The sequence below is a fragment of the Daucus carota genome, chromosome 5 (assembly GCF_001625215.2).
Source record: "Daucus carota subsp. sativus chromosome 5, DH1 v3.0, whole genome shotgun sequence".
NCBI classification, from domain to species: Eukaryota; Viridiplantae; Streptophyta; class Magnoliopsida; order Apiales; family Apiaceae; genus Daucus; species Daucus carota.
Genome location: NC_030385.2, coordinates 30107715 through 30127904, shown reverse-complemented (window position 1 = coordinate 30127904; position 20190 = coordinate 30107715). Strand labels below are relative to the sequence as shown.

General features: G+C 34.5%; 2 protein-coding genes and 1 long non-coding RNA gene across 3 annotated transcripts; 2 read left to right on the top strand and 1 right to left on the bottom strand.

The window, feature by feature from the left end:
- The first annotated feature begins 8043 nt into the window (after nucleotides 1–8043).
- On the top strand, nucleotides 8044–9738 carry LOC108220111 (CBL-interacting serine/threonine-protein kinase 6). Its single transcript, XM_017393786.2, has one exon. The coding sequence runs from the start codon at nucleotides 8323–8325 to the stop codon at nucleotides 9592–9594; it is 1272 nt and encodes a 423-aa protein (XP_017249275.1). The 5' UTR covers nucleotides 8044–8322; the 3' UTR covers nucleotides 9595–9738.
- A 3257-nt stretch (nucleotides 9739–12995) lies between these two features.
- On the top strand, nucleotides 12996–15592 carry LOC135152996 (uncharacterized). The gene is made up of 2 exons (XR_010292420.1): nucleotides 12996–13171; nucleotides 14156–15592. It is a non-coding gene; the product is annotated as an uncharacterized LOC135152996 (long non-coding RNA).
- Nucleotides 15593–15779: 187 nt separating this feature from the next.
- Nucleotides 15780–19981, bottom strand: LOC108220331 (uncharacterized). The gene is made up of 9 exons (XM_017394070.2): nucleotides 19890–19981; nucleotides 19678–19797; nucleotides 19530–19597; nucleotides 17711–17819; nucleotides 17534–17602; nucleotides 16601–16658; nucleotides 16207–16442; nucleotides 16073–16124; nucleotides 15780–15967 (listed from the first exon to the last, which is right to left on the bottom strand). Exons 1-9 carry the CDS (start codon nucleotides 19890–19892, stop codon nucleotides 15900–15902), a joined length of 783 nt encoding a protein of 260 aa, XP_017249559.1. The 5' UTR covers nucleotides 19893–19981; the 3' UTR covers nucleotides 15780–15899.
- Nucleotides 19982–20190: the final 209 nt, after the last annotated feature.

Here is a 20190-nt window from a genome sequence, read left to right as displayed (position 1 = left end):
TCATTTACTTTTATCATGGTTACAGTAAACGAATCTATGCAGTTTCACATGGGTGCATTATAGGGGTTCACATGGGTACACTTTCACATGGCTACAGTCTCCGACTTTCTGCAAAAAATAATTCACATGGGTGCATTATAGGGTTCACATGAGTACAGTCTCCGAATCTCTGCCAAAAAGACCATGTCATTTACTTTTATCATGGTTACAGTAAACGAATCTATGCAGTTTCACATGGGTGCATTATAGGGGTTCACATGGGTACACTTTCACATGGCTACAGTCTACGAATTTCTGCAAAAAATAATTCACATGGGTGCATTATAGGGTTCACATGAGTACAGTCTCCGAATCTCTGCCAAAAAGACCATGTCATTTACTTTTATCATGGTTACAGTAAACGAATCTATGCAGTTTCACATGGACCGATTCAGACACCTTCACCACTATACTCAAGTAGCTTCACATGGCTACACTCCATGAAAGTTGTGCAACCCTAGCCTTCCAACTCAACTACTTCACATGCCTACAGTGGATTATTAGTCTATATGTACTCATGTTTATTGAAGGTGTCTACACTTACAACTTCAAACTTAAATCTTCTCATCACGATATGTTCTCATCCTCTAGAATTTGGTTGCTACCACAAATGGATGACGACTACTATAGTTTGAGATACACCGATCCCAAAGAGTATTTCGCTGGAGTGCGGCGCGAGTGGGCATTCCGTCTTGAAGAATCGAATCAGTTGCGAAATGATCTGATTGGTCTCGGTGCAAAGCTCCCCGTCCGCGATTCTTTAGGCGTGTATCCGGCTCGTAACTTCAACGGTAGTTGGGGTGATTATCGCCGTTTGGTCATTGAAGCTGTGGGACTAATAAGGGAAGAGAACAACAGAATGTTGTTGCGTCGTTGTCGTTTCTACATGCTTAAGTTGGTAAAAGATTCGGCAGCTGCTAGCGGCAGGGAAATGACTTTTGAAGAAGAATGTCAACTTCTTCAAAATCCAAATTACTTGTCCGATGAGCCGATGTCGGATGAAGAGGCAACTGATGATGATGATTCCGAATAATATATTTTGTTCTTGCTTTTATTTTCAATAAATCTAGTTGTTTGTACTTGCATTATATTTATTTCAATGAAATTGCACTTAGTAAGAGCATAAACACAACATTACAACTACTTCAAAATCACTCACGTCTAACATATGACAAAATTCATCACGGATGCTTTGCATACTCGTCAAAATTTGATTTCACAATATCTATCACTTTTGCATCGTATTCTGCCCAGCTCTCTTCCAACAATGCTACCCTTTGCTCCTCCGTGATCTGTCCTTTCAAGAAAGAAGTATTTGTATCTCTATCTTTTTTGAAGTGATATTCTCGCAACGCCCTGCCTACTCCATACATAACCTCAGTGTCGGTCTCATCCTTGGTCGGCACCCAATGTCTGCCCTTTCTTTCTTCTCGATATTGCAACAACCGCATCTCCGCAACAAACTTCATCTTCCTCGATGCCCTTTCCGCAGCAATTGAAAGCTCGCCTTTCGTTTGTTCATAAGCCCATTCTTCCATCCCCTCGTCTTCCTTTCTCGATCTTTTATGGTTCTCCATTCAGAGCTTTGTTTGTACGAGTCGATCTAGAATATGTGTGTATGTGTGAGAATGGCTAAAAACCAATGGTATTTTATAGAAACATATAGGTTAAATATTTAAATTATACTTCAATATGAGCTTAAATATTTAAATATTACAATCTATAATATTTTATCTATGTTATAATATTTTTTATCTATGTTATAATATTTTATAATATTATTTATATAATGATATAATATAAAAATATTTAATTACATAAACTGAAGGGAAATTACATATGACCTACAGTCTAATCTTTACAGTGAGGCACTTTATTTTTGCAGAACCTTTACTTTATGACCTACTGTACACCATGTGACCCTCTGCATTATCAGATACTACTGTTGATCATGTGAATATCAGCATTATGAGATACAACTGTTGATCATGTGAATATCAGCATTATGAGATACAACTGTTGATCATGTGAATATGAGCATTATTTCGTTGCAATGTTATGCTGTGCCTATAAATAGGTTCACATACAATATTGTCAATGCACTCACAACCATAGAACTCGCACAAGAAATAGTTCAACATAAATCATGAGTTACACACCAGGTGATCTGTTTGTTGCCATGGGTAGGAAATGGTGGTGTGAGGATGAGTTTAGGTACTCTTTAAATCCTAATTTACGCTATTCCCCTGAGTCGATTACCACCATGTTGGATGAGTGGACGTGGCGTGTGCGTTCGCTTGAAGTGTGCAGGGAACGTTGTGCACTAGCTGGGATTCCAATTCCTAAACAAAAGGCTCGTACTATGCCTCGAGAGACGCCGCAGGAGATGGAGGCCGCCCTATTCAGAGCGAGAGAAGAGGAGAATCGCATGCAGCTGCGTCTGCAGCGTCAGAGCCTATACGATGATGCTAGGATGTTTCGGGAAGCAGGGGACTGGTTTAAGGAACAACAATACCTTGCACTGGTCACCAGTCCGGATTATTATTCTGATAGTGTAATGTCGTCCGAGGACGAATAAGTGGTCGTAGTACCATCGTGTTTGTTATCTACCTTTCAGTCTAAGTTGGTTTTCTCGTTCTTTAAATGTTGTGTTGTTAAATTTGTCGCAATTTGGCTTCAAGCACTTTCAAGTTAATGTCACGGATTTAATTGTTGTACATTTATCTATCGTGCTTTTGTGCCTGATGTAGTCATTTTAGCAGTATAGGCCTGTATGAATTTCCCTTGTCATTTCAAAAATGTAAATATGAGTTGTCTTCTCACCACTTTAAACAAAATAAAGACAACACTGCAAAAGAAGACTGCAAAGAAACAACACTGCAGCAGAGAGTTGTTATTTCAAACTTTTAAAAATGTCAGGCTTATTACTGTACACATGTGAACCATATCTTCCATCAAAATACGCATGCATTTAAAGAAATCAAAGCATGCATTTAATGAATACAGTTGGATTTCAATTTTTGCCTAACAATAATTCCTTGGCGACCTGTCTTATAAATAGGTCCTCCAGTCTGTCTTCTACACATACATTGAACTCAGTTTCCACATTTGAACTACGAAAAAACATCACTTCAACTGCACGAAGATGGAAAAGGGTAAAATGCCAATGTCCCCTGGCTACGAAAAACGCCTGGAACAGCAACAACATAGAAGACAACAACCAGAGCTATTGTTGGGAGGGATGCGCAGCAACCAAAACAACCAACGACCTGCAGTAGCTCCTAAAAGCAAACCACCACAAACGTTGAAGATCAAGCGGGATCATGCGTACTATTTGCAACGCAAGTTCTCTACTAGGAGAGCCCGAAACGGCAAAGATTGGGTGCCGACAGAGCAGGAGGTTGAGGACGAGGGGAGACGTTATCCTGAAGTTGATAAACTTTTAGAAGACAGACTTCGTCCGTTGGATAAAGTAGTTTCTGATGCTCGCTACAATCGATACATGGCTGGAATTAAGCAAGAATGCGATGCATTGCAGGCTAAACTTGATGCACGTGATGAAGCTGATTATTGGGCAATTTGGGGAGATGTTGACGCTGTGGATGATGAAGATGATTATGAAGAATATGGTTCCGACTATATTGTAGACATCACCAAGGATTGAGAACTTAAGTCATGTTCTCATTTTAATCATATGTAATTTCGTTTTAGTTTATGTAATGCTTCTGTTTCTTTTAAGTTTATTTACTGCTTTAACACCATTACATTAAATTAATTAACGAAAATGGATTAACAACAATAAAAAACAAGGACTGAAAAGAAAAATACAGATTAACAATAAAAACTAGATCATGCACTGAAGCACAATATGTCATTACATGTGCTTTAAACCAAATTGCGACAAATTTAACCACACAACATTTAAATCACGAGAAAAGCCACAAACAATGCGATCATTAAACAAAGTAATCCTACTACGGTTGTCAATGCCTTATGCATTTTCCTGCTTCTCTCCAGGATAATTGCATTCTCGAGTTCTTGCACCCTTGTCTCACAAGCGTGAAGAGTGGCCTGCAGATGTAGACGCTCATCATTCAATCGAGTAATTATAGCATCATCCTCCAAAGGCTCATCATCAATCCATTTGAAATAATAACAGCTATTTGCCTGCAGCGAAATATTTTACAGTTTTAAGCACAAAGAATGTAAACATATGCTGTATATTCCAAAACTTTACTTACAATTGGAGAACCGCAGCAGTAAAATCTCTGAGCCATCATCTCATCATTCCAACAAGTTCGTATTTTAGCCCTCACACCACAATTACAGAAGTGGTTGCTTGATGCAACGAGAGAGCTTGAAGACAATGATATCATCGGAGTTTGTAGTGTTTGTTTTTCTGATTTGGTTTTGGTGCATAATGAAGAACACAAAATGCTGCTTATAAGGACACAATTCAAAAGAAAACACTGTGCTTGAACAGTGGATGCATTTGCTTTCTTCACTTAATGGATTTGCAGAATCGTCCTCTCACCAAAAAAGTCATCTTTCAGCAGTGAAAACAGGCTTGAATATTTGATGCAGATTGCTTTCTCTACTTAATGGATTTGCAGAAAAACGTCCTCTCAGCAAAAAAGTGAATATTTGAGCAGTAACAACAGGCTGGCTTATTGAATTCTTGAATGATTTCAATGAAGTTGGCAGCTTTGTCCAGTGTTAAATCAATGTTTTGTAATAAAAAGCTAAAAAACCTACTGCCTTAGATGTGACCATACAATCAAAATTATTTGCACACTCCTCAAAAAATAATTCTCTGCATCACATTTTAATATTAGGTAAATAAAACTTTAAATATTAGATAAATAATTAATAAACTATAAATATTAAGTAAATAAAAATATATTAGGTAAAAATTAGATAAAGGAAAAAATATTTCCGAATTAAATTAAATTAAAAAATATAATATTACAATCTATAATATTATATTATATCATTACATAATATAATAATATAAAATATAATATCACAAATAATGTATCACTATATAATATAAAATATTATAAAATATTATAATATAAATAATATGGGTCACCCTTTGAAATAATATTTTCTGATTTTTGATTTTTTTTTTTTAAAAAATATCCCGTAAGGGTCGCCCTTTGAAAGCGCGACCCAAACTTATATATTTATGTTTGGGTCGCTCTTTCAAAGCACGACCCTTACTGGAATATTTTTCTGGTGTGGGTCGCGTTTTCTCCCCTCATTTAGACTGGTTAGTTTTGAAAACTCGAAAAAAAACTGGTTACTTTTGAAAAGTGGTTGAATAGAGTGGTTAGAAATGAGAGGGAGCCTGTGCTGTTGTGTTGCCAGTTTTTGTTGGTTCCTGGCCGAACATAAGATGTCCTTGATTTTGTTTATGAAGAATAAGTTATTTTTTTAAAAAAATACTGAAGTTGCACAAAATTGCATACTATATTCACAATTATTTTTATAAGATAAAATCACAAAAAAAACTTACAAAAAGTTGTATTTTCTAATGTTTTTCAATTGTTATATAACATTTTGAGTTTAATTCAAAATAATACTTGTTTATAATAAAATTAGAAAATAAAAACTAGATTTATTATAATTAATTTACATTGTAATATGAAAATATTTAAATAATAATATGATGAGGATTATTTAACTTCAATAAATAAATATAATATATTTATAATTAACATATAAATATAATATGTATATAATATATGAAAATCGGGTGGGGATATCCTAATACCCGAGCACGCCCCCATCTCCCAATTTTTTTTATAAAACTTCCCCAATCCCGGTTACATACCCGAAAAGATCCCTGATTTCCCAATCCAAACATGACGGTGATCAGATTTGATTTGAGGAGAGTGGGAAGAATGCTCATTCTCAGTGAATACGTGTTGTTTTCGAGAACCTTACTGTTAACTTTTTAACTATAACACAAAAAATATGGTTTTAGCAAGCTAGTATTTCTAATGTTTTGTTTTGTAGGTTGTTTGAATTTTTTGCATATATTTATAAGTGTTATGATTATATAATAAAAAATTTATTTTCTTAAAATTCTTTTGTAAATTAATAGATTTATTGTATAACTTATTTAGGAAAAGACATTAAAAATGATATCTTTTTGTTTATACTATATAGTGTTTTGACTGTATAATAATTTATTTATTTTGTAAATTAATATATTTATTGTATAGTTTTGATATTTAGGAAAAGAAGTAAATGTGTCTGCACGCACGCGTCTGCTCGTGCCGCGTGTGCGCGTGCATGTAGTGTCAAACAAAAATTATAAATAGTGTATAAAATTTAAATTAGGGGATATATTCAATTGAATTTTAATGTATTAATAATAATTTGTTAATTTTAATAAAATATATCTGATTTTAATTTTGTGCGGAATCTAGCAGATTCCAGATAAAATGTCACAAAATTGATGTAGAGTATTTAATATTTTGGCGTAAAACTTCAAAATTCTGTATATTATGTTAGGATATCAAAAGACATAAAATAGACTTGAACAATCCTACAAAATTAATTATTTGAGGAATTTCAAAAAATATCTATCAACATTTGGGAGGATCTTCAACCGTAAAAAATGTTTTGGTAACAATAATTGATATATCCTATAAATAAAAAATATAGAAATTTAATATATAAAAAATAACTCCAACATAGATATTTCCTTATATATTATCTTAGCCAAGTGTTGATTATATTTGGTTAATTTCCTCATATTTCTAAGAAGATTCCATATAATTTGTCACCATATTCAAGTAATAATATTTATTATAATATAAAATAATAATAATACACTATTTTAATATATAACAATTAATATAGTTAGTATTATTGGAGCATAATATTTTACAAATTCAATATTTTACCAGCCCTCTTTAGCCAACATCATTGGAAATTTATATAATTTCAATTGTATTATCAGATTTTTAAAGAAAACTTAAAATATCGATTAACTATCACCAAATTTCTTAAGATAATCTAAAATCATAATTCAATATCTAAGATTCTGATATATTTTTTTAAAAATTAAATTGAATACACCTAAATTCCTTGAAAGATTTTATTTTTTTAAATCTGATTAAATACACTCTTTATTGAGCATACATATAAGCCATATTCGATTGGAAGAATTATAATCTTGTGATAATAATATTATTTTCTTTAAATTTAAGAGATTAAATTTTTATGAGATTGTATGCGAATTGTCTTTCTCTCACAAAATATTATAATATCATACAAATGAACAAACAAATGATGAAAACATAAATTTTCATCAAATTATATTTTTTAATTAAAATAAATATAATAATAATTTGTTTATTATAATCCTTTCAAACAAATATGATGTAACAATAATATACACACGTTCGGAAGTATAAATATTTTTGGATCAGGTAAAATTGCTTAAATCAAAAACATTAAATCTCAAACCGAGTCCAATAACGACGCGAGTCCATACCCAATTTACAACATACACCAATAATAATACTCCCTCCGTCCCTAAATATTTTTCCTATTTGCTTTTGACACGGTTGCCAACACACACTTTTGATCATTAATATCTTTAATTTCGTATTAGTATTAACGGTTTTTCTAGTGTGTGCCCATGGGCACACAACAAAAATTGATAGTTTTTCTATGTTTTGATTGGCTTACACTCCTTTAATAATGATAGCCCCCTGCATTCACACCAATCACACCAACGAAAACACACTAAATTTATGAGTTTCCGTGCTTAGCATGTGCCCATGGGCACACACTAGACAAACCCTAGTATTAAATATAAAAATTTCACCGTATTAAATTACTCGTAAATGCAAATTAAGATTACATGATAATCCCACCACATCATAATCGAATAGATTAAACAGCCAAATCACAAGGACTAAATAGTAATTTAACCCTTAATCCCCACCTATAAAATTTTAGCGCAAGGCTTATAGATAATTGTGTAGTATATGTATAACCCAACCCACACCACTCTACTCCCAAAATTATAAACCCCGCCGCTCGTTATCAGTTATCGCAACCCTAAAATCCTATTATTCAATGCGGAGAAATGGTCGGGATTTCGCGTTCTATTAAGCTCACCGTCTCAAACTCCTGCGGCGGCAGAAATTGTCACCGGAAACACGTCGAGGACGGGTGAACTCTTCGATCAACGCGGTAATTTCATCGTCTGAATTTCGGTTTTTCTTTCGGTTTTACTTTTCATTTATTTAGTCTGTGAAAATGTCGAATGAAGATCGTAACCGTGTGTTGCACGGTAAGTACGAGCTCGGGCGTCAATTAGGTCACGGTACGTTCGGGAAAGTGTATCACGCACGTAATCTACAGTCCGGCAAAAATGTCGCCATGAAAATTGTTAGTAAAGAGAAAGTAATTAAAATCGGAATGACGGAACAAGTGAAACGTGAGATAGCGGTTATGAAGATGGTGCGTCACGATAATATTGTTAATCTCGATGAAGTCTTGGCTAGTAAATCGAAGATTTATTTCGCGATGGAGCTCGTCCGTGGCGGCGAATTGTTTTCGAAAGTTGAGAAAGGGAGGATTAAAGAGGACGAGGCGCGGCATTATTTCTATCAGCTAATTTCGGCAATAGATTTTTGTCATAGTCGCGGTGTTTATCATCGTGATTTGAAACCGGAGAATTTGTTGTTAGATGAACAGGGTAATTTGAAAGTTACTGATTTCGGATTGAGTGCTTTTTCGGAACAATTAAGGCAGGACGGGCTTTTGCACACGAGCTGTGGGACTCCGAATTATGTTGCACCCGAGGTTATTGCGAGAAAAGGATATGATGGTGCGAAGGCTGATATTTGGTCTTGTGGTGTGGTATTGTATGTGCTTTTAGCTGGATTTATGCCGTTTCATGAGGATAATATTGTTTCGTTGTATCGGAAGATTCACCGTGGTGACTTTAGGTGTCCGCCTTGGTTTTCAGCAGACGCGAGAAGGCTTATTGTCAGAATGTTGGATCCGAATCCGAATTCTAGGATTTCCATCTCCAAAATTATGCAGACTTCGTGGATGAAAAAGGCGGTGCCGAGAAGTGTAGAAAAGGAAGAGGATCCTCAGGGATGTGAAGGTAAACAGATAGAAACACTGAATGCTTTTCACATAATTTCATTGTCGCAAGGTTTTGATTTGTCGGCTTTGTTTGAAAATGAAAAGAATGAGGGGAAGGAAGAGATGAGATTTGCAACAACAAAGACCCCTAGCAGTTTGATATCGAAGCTGGAGGAGTTAGCAGATAGTGCAAAATTAAGTGTTAAGAAGAGTGATTCGAGTGTGAGATTGCAAGCAAGGGAGAATGGAAGAAAAGGCAAATTAGGAATAGCGGCGGAGATGTTTGAATTGGCACCTTCTTTGATGGTGGTGGAGGTGAAGAAGTGTGGTGGCGATACTATGGAGTACAATCAGTTCTGCAGAAAGGAGCTCCGGCCAGCTCTTAAAGACATTATCTGGACTTCAAAGGAGCATGATTCGAGGTCTGATTAATTGGTTTTCTTATTAAATTTGCTTTTGAGCTTGTTGCATTAATACGATTACATGTATGAATCTGTTTTTAATTTGTAACCTGGAGTTGAAGAACATGTTCTGGCAACTTAAATTCTTTATTGCATCAGCTGGTTCTTATAATCATTCAAGTTATTGCATCAGCTGGTTCTTATAATCATATTCAAGTCAAGATGTTGCTTCCATGAATAATTATAACCATAATACACTTACACACACTTGTTTTAAGGTGATCTGCAAGTCTTGAAATAGTTTTTAGACCAAAATCAGTCATGTTCAGGCCTAATCAGTTGCCAAAATAATCATATATTACAAGAATAATTTATCTTATCGGATAATGGCCCCATAGTGATTGACAGTCAGTTTTTCATAATCTTGGAAAGTTTGATTGATGATATACATCAAAACCGGAAAATGTCATGTTCCCTAAAAATTGTCCCAGAATATTTGCAAATACATGTGTTTTGTAAATATGTTGAGCGGTTACGTTTCTTTCTCGAAAGAAACGGACTCTCATACATGTACATGAATAGCACGAACTAAATCACGCTACTTTACATTCATGAATCTACATGAATAGCACGAATTAAATCACGCTACTTTACATACATGAATCATTTTAGGATCCTCGCATTGCTCTAAAAGCATGATGAATGATGCTAGATTGAATGGTTTCTCAACAAATATTCATAATTCATGGGATGCCTCACTTAATCACAATTATTTGTACTTGATTGTCTGGGGTGGACCATGTCGTCAACTACTAAGAGATGGGCGAGTTTCAAATTTTGTAATCTGTAAATAGTTTATCAAGAATCAAACCAAATTATAGAGGACAAGAAGACTTTCATAATTCACACCAAAGTGAAAGCAATCTTTCAACAAATAAAAGTACAGCATAAGTTCAGGTGCTAAACAAATTAATTACTAGACTCCTATAGTATAAATGCTACTCCATGTGTCCCTCTCATTTTTTTACACTTTTTTTACATTACTCGACACGCATTTTAAGGCGCATATAAAATATAATTTCATAAAAAATTTATGAAAATTTTATTTTTTGTATAAAAGTTTAGATAGTAAATATTTATTCAGAACTTGGGAAAAAAATAATTTATTCAGAAGAAAAAAGAAATAAAAAATTATTTATCAAACTATATTTTATGAGAGTATTAGAATACGTGCCGAGCCCCCGTCTTCCAATGTAAACAATTGAGGGGGACGAGGGAGTATATCTGACTCTGGTAATACCGAGAAGAACAACAATGTTATACAACCCAGATTTATATCCAAAATTCTTCCCAAATAATATGGTGTTGTAATGTGTCAGTCTGGAATGTTTTTATTGTTAAAATTATTGTGAATGTAGAGGTCAATTATATTTAAATAGAATTATAACTTATTAAATCATGACATATGTCATGGATTCGTTTCGAGAATAGATTTAAGTGCTCTAGCATTTTTCAATTCAGACGTATAAAAATGATTAATATAAAGGATTAATTAATCTGTCTAAGGTTTTGCAGTACAAAATAGAGTAAATTTTAAAGTTGTAACCAAAGTTTACACCGATTATCAAAGAGTTGGTCAGTGTTTCAAATTCTCTGTAAGATATCCAAACTTTGCCTCCGCTTTTTAAAAGTGTGGCTCCCGTTAAATGCGAGAGTAACGGGCAGAGAGATAAAATGAGTTCCAAATTCTCGTAAAGGTGGCCAAATTTTGGCTCCGCTTTCTAAAAATGTGACTCCTGTTAAATGTCACTAACGGGAGCCACATTTTTAAAACGGAGCCAAAGTTTGGCCACCTTTCTGAGAATTTGGAATTCTAGCCAAACTTTTTAAAAATTGATGTAAATCTTGACCACAACTCTGAAGTTTACTTACATTTTTCCTTCCTCACATTTTCCGCTCATCTCTGCATAAAAAGCAAGAGATTAATGGTGAAGGAAGTCGCTGGGCTCAATTATTGTCCTATCATTTATCAGATACTACAAATTTCATAATCACTACACATGTACTCGGTACGTTTATACCTTTACGTGTCTTCCCTCGAGAACTTTATGAAACTGTATCCAGTGAACGCAAATTTTAACCAATGTGATCGGAATGAAGTTGCTGTCAATCTTAATGCCTGAGATAATTAAAACAACCAAGAAATACTGAAATAGAATGACTTGCTCGCTCTGCCATCGTCTAATGAATAGCAACAAACAAGGATGTAACATTCATTTACTCCTCAACTACTAACCACAAATCGGGAAAATGATAGTCACGTGTCTACTCGTTATTTCTAAAATTATGAATTTTAATCCACAATTTGCCGGAGCTAACAAATACGAAAATTGATAATATGGTTGTTTATATCTGATCAGAAAACAACTCTGAGCATTAACAAAGCCAGATCATTTGCCTTGTAATATTTTGAGCTGATTCTAGTTAAAGTCCGTAGTCATAATAATTATAATGTGTCAATATAAGATTATTTCTTAGAAGAATGTCTGAAGAATGTTGATTAATAATTTGGTAATACAAACACTTTCCTGTGACTCTTCTGAATCTTAGTGCTATATGTTAAAAAGGTATTGGGTGGATCCTTGGGCCACACTAAAGTGTAAACATACATGTACAAGATTCTTATCCGGGTCCACCAGTAGTTTGATTGCATGGGTCAGGCCCACCGGAAGTTAGGACAGTAGAATCATGCCTACACCAAATTATTCGGAGACAGATGTACAAGTGAAAACGGAAAAGAATCACATTCACAGCCTATACTCTTGTCTCTCCCGGGAAAACTAAAGGTTGAGATGGCTCTATAATTTGTCTTCAATGATGCGTCTGGGTTTTATTTCTTCTGCTGCTAAACTCTTATCTTGTGTTTGGTCTGGGAGAATGAAATGAAATAAAATTACTTGAAAGTAATAGAAATAAAGTTAAGTTTTGAAATAAAAATTGAGTGAATGCGAAATTGTCATGATGAGATTTGAAAAGAAAATTGAGAATAAAAGAGGATAGAGTATTATTCTCAGATTGAAGGTATGATCTCTACCACATGATGTAATGAAATAGAATGGAGGAAGGAAGGAATTTCTTAAGAATATACTATAATATAGTTCATTTTTTATCTCATTCTTTCTGAAATCATCCACCTCAACTATACACAACATTAGGCTTCATTCGCTTGGATTGGATGAATGTGGGGAGGATGGAATAAAATGAATTATTTGAGTTTAAAATCTAACCTCGCATGTTTTGGAAGAAATGCTTAATCTACTTCCACTCTGAGGACATGATAAGAGGATATCTTGGTGATTAGTAATAAGAGATTGAGAGTCTCGATTAAGATAGGATGTGTTAGCATTTAAACCTTTGTAATTGACCCCTGAATTGTAATCCGCAACTTTCCATCTATTAAAATTTAAATATCAGATTGCCATCATAGTCACCTTGAATAAAATTTAAATCATTTGCACAAAGTTGATGCGGATTGGTGTATATGACGATGAGATCATCGCGGTGGTGGGAATGACCGGAGTTGGTGACTGTGGCGACGATGACAGGAGGTAGTATTATTCACAGAATTTGTAATGCATGGATTGATGGCTACCCTTACAGATCTCTAACCTCTAAATTTTGAAATTAAGCTACACAATCATATTATTGTGTGACCTATATACTCTCTCTATGTACATCCACCCTGTGTATTCATTCTTTTCAAACAAATAATTAATAGAAAAGACTGCTATTATCAAGAAACGGCATTTGATTTAACATCTGTTATTATTCCCCTCCTGTTTTGTTGGTTGTTAGAATGGCTTCTATCGCCTGCAGCTGTAAAATAATCAGGACCTTTAGAACTAGAGAAGAATGTTCGCCAAAGAAACGCTAGAGCACGATAAACCTGATGAATTTGGCAAAATTATCCCAGCTCAGACGAGCCTCTAAAGTAGGAGATTTAGGTCTATTAACATTTGCTGGAGCCATTATCGGTTTTTCATGATACTGTTGCAATATTTTCCATATTTTCCACCTATTAGCTGTTGCAGAATTGCTGCAGTAGTTTCTTGTTTAAATCGTTGGTGAATTGCTCTGTAGTGTTACCAGTTATGAAAGCTTTTGCTGACAGTTATAATTGAGAACCGCTAAAATAGTAGTTGGACGATGCTAAAAATATAAACTTTAATTACAATTGTTCTAAAACACCCTCTTTAGTGCGTGCGCTCAGAGGAGGGAAGACACGTATAATATTATCTGCAAAAAGTTGCTGGATTTATTAGCTTAATGTAAGATGTAAGATAAAGAATAAGATTCATTCATACTACATACTAGGCAAACCTGTTTCGTATAGAAATGTCAAATGCAACTGAAATTGAACACCCCTCAAGAAACTATTGCTTATTGGTTAACTAGTAAGGGAGGTGTTTGTTTTAACTCCTCAGCGCAGGACACTCTTGCGTGATCGTGAGACTGCCTGTGTCACTGCTGTTATTTTCTACGCGTTTTTATAAAGATCAGGAATTTTTTTTTAACTTTATCATATTATTCAGATTGGTAAAAGGAAATTGAAATTCTTCTTTTGCTGCATCACATCTGAAGCATTTCATTCTGCTGGCATAGTTATGTAGCTTCACAGTTCATGACATCAGTACCGCCGACAAACGTCTTCTCTGCTGATCCTTGGGGTGTATTGTGATTCTAATTTTGCTCGAGACTCTATAAAGAATTGTGTTAGTAATTTTTCTCTCCTGCACTGCAGATTTTAACTTCTATTATTTATTTATTTTGTCACATGCAGATTTTAAGTTTTAAGTTGTATTAATGTTGGTAAATTTGATCTGGGTTATGGAGTTTTAGTAGTTTGTCCAAACTACCAGTATGTGATTTGAGGCATCATTTCATAATTCCTTTATAGACACAACTGGTTATTTATGTGTTTTTGCAACCTTGTTAATATATCTGGTTGCAGGCTGCAGCTGCCCCTGGAATTTGGAAATCCACTTTACAGGTTGTAGTTTCAACTCTCAATAGCATTGTTTTAACATGTTTTATTGTGCTTTCTTTTTGATCAATAATACTTAAACTTATTCTACAAGTTTCTATATGTTGATTTATATCTTTGTTATAAGTTGGTATCTTATTTGCTTTTCTTTGAATAAACTTAATTTCGTCTTCCTTCTACTTTAAGACTTTTTCCGAGAGTTCTCGTACACATCTTTTTAGTTATTATATTATTTGTTTTGAATAAGATTAAAAGATTAGAAATTATTTGGTAGGAAAATCTCAAGCAAATAAGAGGACGTGACAGAAAATCTGGTAGCTTAATAGAGACAAGAAGAGTCTGAAAAAGTTGGAAAAGACTGCACCCGGAAATAAATCATGTAGAAAATCATTATTGTAATACGATAACCAAAACCTGGATCTCTATATAAGGGACCTCATTGTAAAATCATCAGTTTTGTGATCTTATTGTTTTAACATCTACCTCTATCAATGACTATCCAGAAACCCGCACCCCTTGGCATACTCTCGAAAATTGAATCTTGCATGAGAAATGCCAAACAAACCCTTCATTACGTAAAACTAGTCTGTTCACGGTGGTTTACTCGTGCTTATAGGCACTTGAAGTTCAGGGAAAGCACTTTTTTGCATATGCTAGATGGCCTTTCAAAACCTATCAGCTAGCGAGATCTTCTTGAATGTCATGATACATCTGATTCTGGAAATTTTCACCAGTACAAGCTTCAGCTCAACTGGCTCTCCTTAGAAGATGCTGTCAAAGAGAAGTTCACTGTACTTGAGAACGTGCAATGGTTCCAAGTTCTTCAAGGCAAGGGAGGGAGGGCACTGCTTGATCTGGAACTTGTGGGGCTTTGAAGACTTGTAAAAGACAAAGCAAAATTGCTCTACTTGGGGCAAAGGAAAACGCCACCCCGTTTTCCTATATGCTTGATCAGGGTGATTAGAAAATTAATTCTATATTTTTACTCATTGGTTTTTAGAAAGAGAAAGAACATTTAATGTAAAAGAAAGCCTCATTAATGACTGATTCATCATGTATCTTTGAGTGAATTTTGTAAAAATATGACAAATAATGCAAACCACCTGAATTAGTAGTTTGTACTTATTTTTAGGCTCGTATTCTAAACACAAACACCAGCATACACACATTAATTAATACAAACTAACATCTTTTTCCAAAATAATAATCCCCATTTTAAACAACTTCTCTGCCATAACTTGAAACAAAAGAAAAAAATAAACAGGCACGATGTCTTCTCTATTATCATCTACCTAAACTAGGAGCACTGCATTGATGCAACCATCATTCTCAGGGTTATTTGTCACTTGAGCATATTTCCCTGCAATTACAAAATATTAACGTATCAGCTACCAACAGAAGATGTTATTTAACACAGTTTATGTTGATCTGAGATTCTAATACAGTAACAACAAGCTATTCTTACCCCATACAACTTTTCCAGCAGGTGTGACAAGACCTAGTTCGCTAACATTCACCTGATAATATATACAATGATGAATAATGGTTGGAAAACCGAATCAGATATTGCATGACAAGGTATAGCAACCAGTTTTTCACCTCTATGATAGTTCCTCTGGTTACAACACCGAGAGATGTATACATTGGACCATTTGGATTCTTCTTCACACCAATCATCTCAAGATTAAAAGTGCATTTCAGCTCAGGGTGCGTCACATGGGCTTTTGTAAATCGCAAACCAGAAGGACGGATGAAACGTTCGTACTTTGGGGGCTTTCTTGTAAAGCCTTGTCCCACAAATGTTACCTTAGTAATCATTCTTTTCCACTGTTTAGCTGCATAATATCATATGATAAACTATTATACAGATTGTAGAAACATAACATAGATCTTGACATAATAGTTCTCATGAGGCAGAAATGACTACATACTGCCACATATTTCACATTAAATAAAAGCATAATCAGCAATCAACTCTACACAGCATACTTACTTTTGCGTTTACCAGTCCTGATCACTTTAAACATCTCATCTTCAGCCACAGGCCTGACCTGAAAAGTCAAATCCCCTCCAGTTACTAAATATGTGATTTAGTCACGGAAAACCCAGACAAAAGGAACAACACTTCAAAGATAACTGCATTAGAATCTTTGAAGAGCACACAAAAGTTGATGATGATAACAATGATAATGCAAAAATTTATATGAACTAGTAGTGTCTAACATCCATCAATCCATGATGCACACTGTATAAGTGTAGAAGGAGATATTCCACCATTCTCTAATAATTCTATACCTATTGCAGAGTCAACATTTTCTGCACTACCTTCGCAGTTGACTTTGCACAACAACTAAGGGTCTGTTTGGGAGTGCTGTTAAAAATTGTTGTGCTGTCAGAAAAAGTGCTGGTAAAATAAGTGCGGTTGTAGAAATCAGATAACTGTTTGGTAATTTTTTGATATTTACTTATTTTGAGTTATAATATAAAAAAAATAATATTTTTGATGAGGTTTTATAATGAAATCTATAACAGCATTCTACAAAAGCTGAAAAGCAGCTTTTTCCAAAAGCATGGGAGGACCTGCTTTTTCTAACAGCAGCTTTTCAGCTAAAAGCTGCTGTTCGGAAAAGCTGCTTTTCGATTTACCAAACAGTTTTTAATTCTTGTGTCTTTAGGATTATTAAGTGAGAAGCAGAAGAAGAGGTATATAAGAAATAGAGTGCCCAGAGTTTTGAATGCTTGCTTAAAGTCACAAATTGCATGAAGTGGCAAATTTGTTTACAGTCGAACAAATAAGAAACAGAATTGACCCAAAGGCCAAAGTCAGAATTGACAAACATTTCTTGTGCTGCAAAAAGTTACAAAGACGATGATATAGAATGATGCAAAAAATAATGAATAATAATAAAATAAACAGGGAACCTACCTTTGGCAAAGGAACATCCCATTTACCAGCTTTCTCTTTCCTCTTTTGTTTTATCGTATTGCTAAGAATCTACATAAGAAAAACATATAAATATATAATTAAACCGTTGCTAAAACAGAGCTACATAGAGACTCACTTAAAGTTACTGATCAGTAAATCAAAACCCGAAAATATCACCTTTGCTCGCGTCGTACTGTCACGATCAAGAAGATATGAAGGAAGAGCACCATCATGAACTTCATCATCAACCTTACGTCTACTGGAGCTTTCTTCATGCATAGCCAACCTATAAACATGACAAATAAGAGCACACATACTTGGGATCAGCAACTACTACTTTTACAATACTATACACAACATGAAGAGGGTTCTTGGCTAATATTATTCTTCACAATTTAAATAATTATACCCCTATTAAACCAAATATACAATTAAATAATTAAATAATAAAATGAACACATATATCAGAGTCGAATTACCAAGAAACCATAAGCAAGCATTGGTTGCAATGACATACAATTACCAACAGAACTAGAAGCTCACATGTTCGATTAATAATAAAATTTACAAGTGCGTTACACTGTGTAGTGTTGATGTTTATATATAGTACAATCAACATGACAAGACATGCATATATACAAGGAAAGGAAAATATCAAGGCTGTGATGTGGCTCCTACCCAATCTCCAGTTCTATTTCCTCTAGTTTTTTACATTGCATCCTTTAATGCCTAAGAATATACAATCAGAGTAAAATTAAAAGGATCATATACATTAACGACTTCCAGCCTCTAAGGGAGCATTTTGTTTATAGTTTATGAGCCCAGTTAACGGGAATCGGAACCTCATACCCACGTACTGGTGTTTGGATTAGCAATTTTATTGTGTGGAATAGGAATGAATAGGAACCTCATTTCATCTAGATAGGTAAATTATTCCTTCCACATCCCTTGTAATACTCATTCTCATACCTCCCATTCCCGTACCCCTCATTCCCATCCCCCCAATTCCCGATTACCATTCTCAATCACCATCCAAATGCCCCCTAAGTAACCCCAATAAATTTTTTGTTTCTATTGAAGAATAGCCGCTAAAATCACTTTACGAGTTAAAGACGTTTTGGCTGATTTTTTAATATTAAGTAGATTAAGTAACAACTCTAAAGACAATGGAGATGCGTTAAAAATTCTGGCAAAATCTATATCAACATATATAATAACAATGAAAACCTTTATATAATAACAATGAAAGCACGTACAAAACCCTCATATTGGTTATTGACATGAGATCCCTATCTGCAACCCCAATGCCTCAGATAAATTACACCAAAATTTAATTATTCAGTTTCTTTCTTCCTTGCACAGCAATATTTTTTCAATATTGAAAAACAATAAAAACAGCATTCCAGGTGAAAACCTCTGTCAATATTTTGCTATAACATCATGTGTTCTTACATTCAACAACATGGAGATGTAGTCGGTTGTCACATGGCCCTGTTCATATGGTATCTTCATTAAATTTGTATAATGAAGTATCTTACTCTTCTTGAACAGGTTTGTACTTCAAATCCAACACCTCCGATGGAATTAGTTGCTATCCTAAAGTTGTGTTCACTTAGTTGAAATGAGATTTGTACTCTTGGTTGAGGGAGATCAGAAAATAGTGCTTATAATTTTGAGCCCATCATTCCTTCCAATCAATTTAAACTAAAATCCTAATGCACCTGTTTTGGTTTAATTTGTAAATTTCATAAACTCAACTATCCCACTGAAGTTGAACCTATTTCATTAGGTATGGAAGTATTTCACCTAGAGATACTTATAAAAACATACATACATCATATCGAAAACCACAAAATTAACTAATTAGATATGGAGAGGGAGGGAGGGAGAGAGAGAGAGAGAGAGAGAGAGAGAGAGAGAGAGAGAGAGAGAGAGAGAGAGAGAGAGAGAGAGAGAGAGAGAGAGAGAGAGAGAGAGAGAGAGAGAGAGAGGTTACGTTTTCTTCATAAGAGCCTTTTCAGCATAACGTTTTTTGGCGAACATCTTACCCTTAATACCCAAAGCCTGCCAATTCAAACGAATCAATATACATACACATATACATACAATACAGATACAGAGAGACGAGGAGGAAGAATACAAACATTTTGAGCAGTTTTAGAACGCTTGTGAACTTCACGAGCCTCCTTCTTGCGCTTACGATCGAAGTGATCAAGACGATATCCACTACGCTTCCTGTGAAGCTCTATATAATCTCCTTGAGGCTGCAATTCATCAGTTTATCACTTGTTAAACATCAAATTAATGGAATTATTATTAAATATATACATAAAAAGATGCTGCAGAATCTACATACCATAGCTGTAGACTGTAAGAAACAAGAATAGACGATGGAGGGATAAATGAAACCTAGAAGCTCGGTTGGGTTTTATGAAATATATATGGGCCTGTTTGGATTAAGGCGGTGGGGTTTTTATTAAATATATATGGGCCACTTGGGAGTAAGGCCTTGAGTTCACTATTTTTAACTACGGTCCTTTCTGTTCCAAGCCTTATGTTGGGCCTTGTGTATGAGAGATATGCATGACAGATCTGATTATTTTTGGTATACACAGCAAAATGACTGAAAACAACATGAAAAGTTATACTTAATTTAA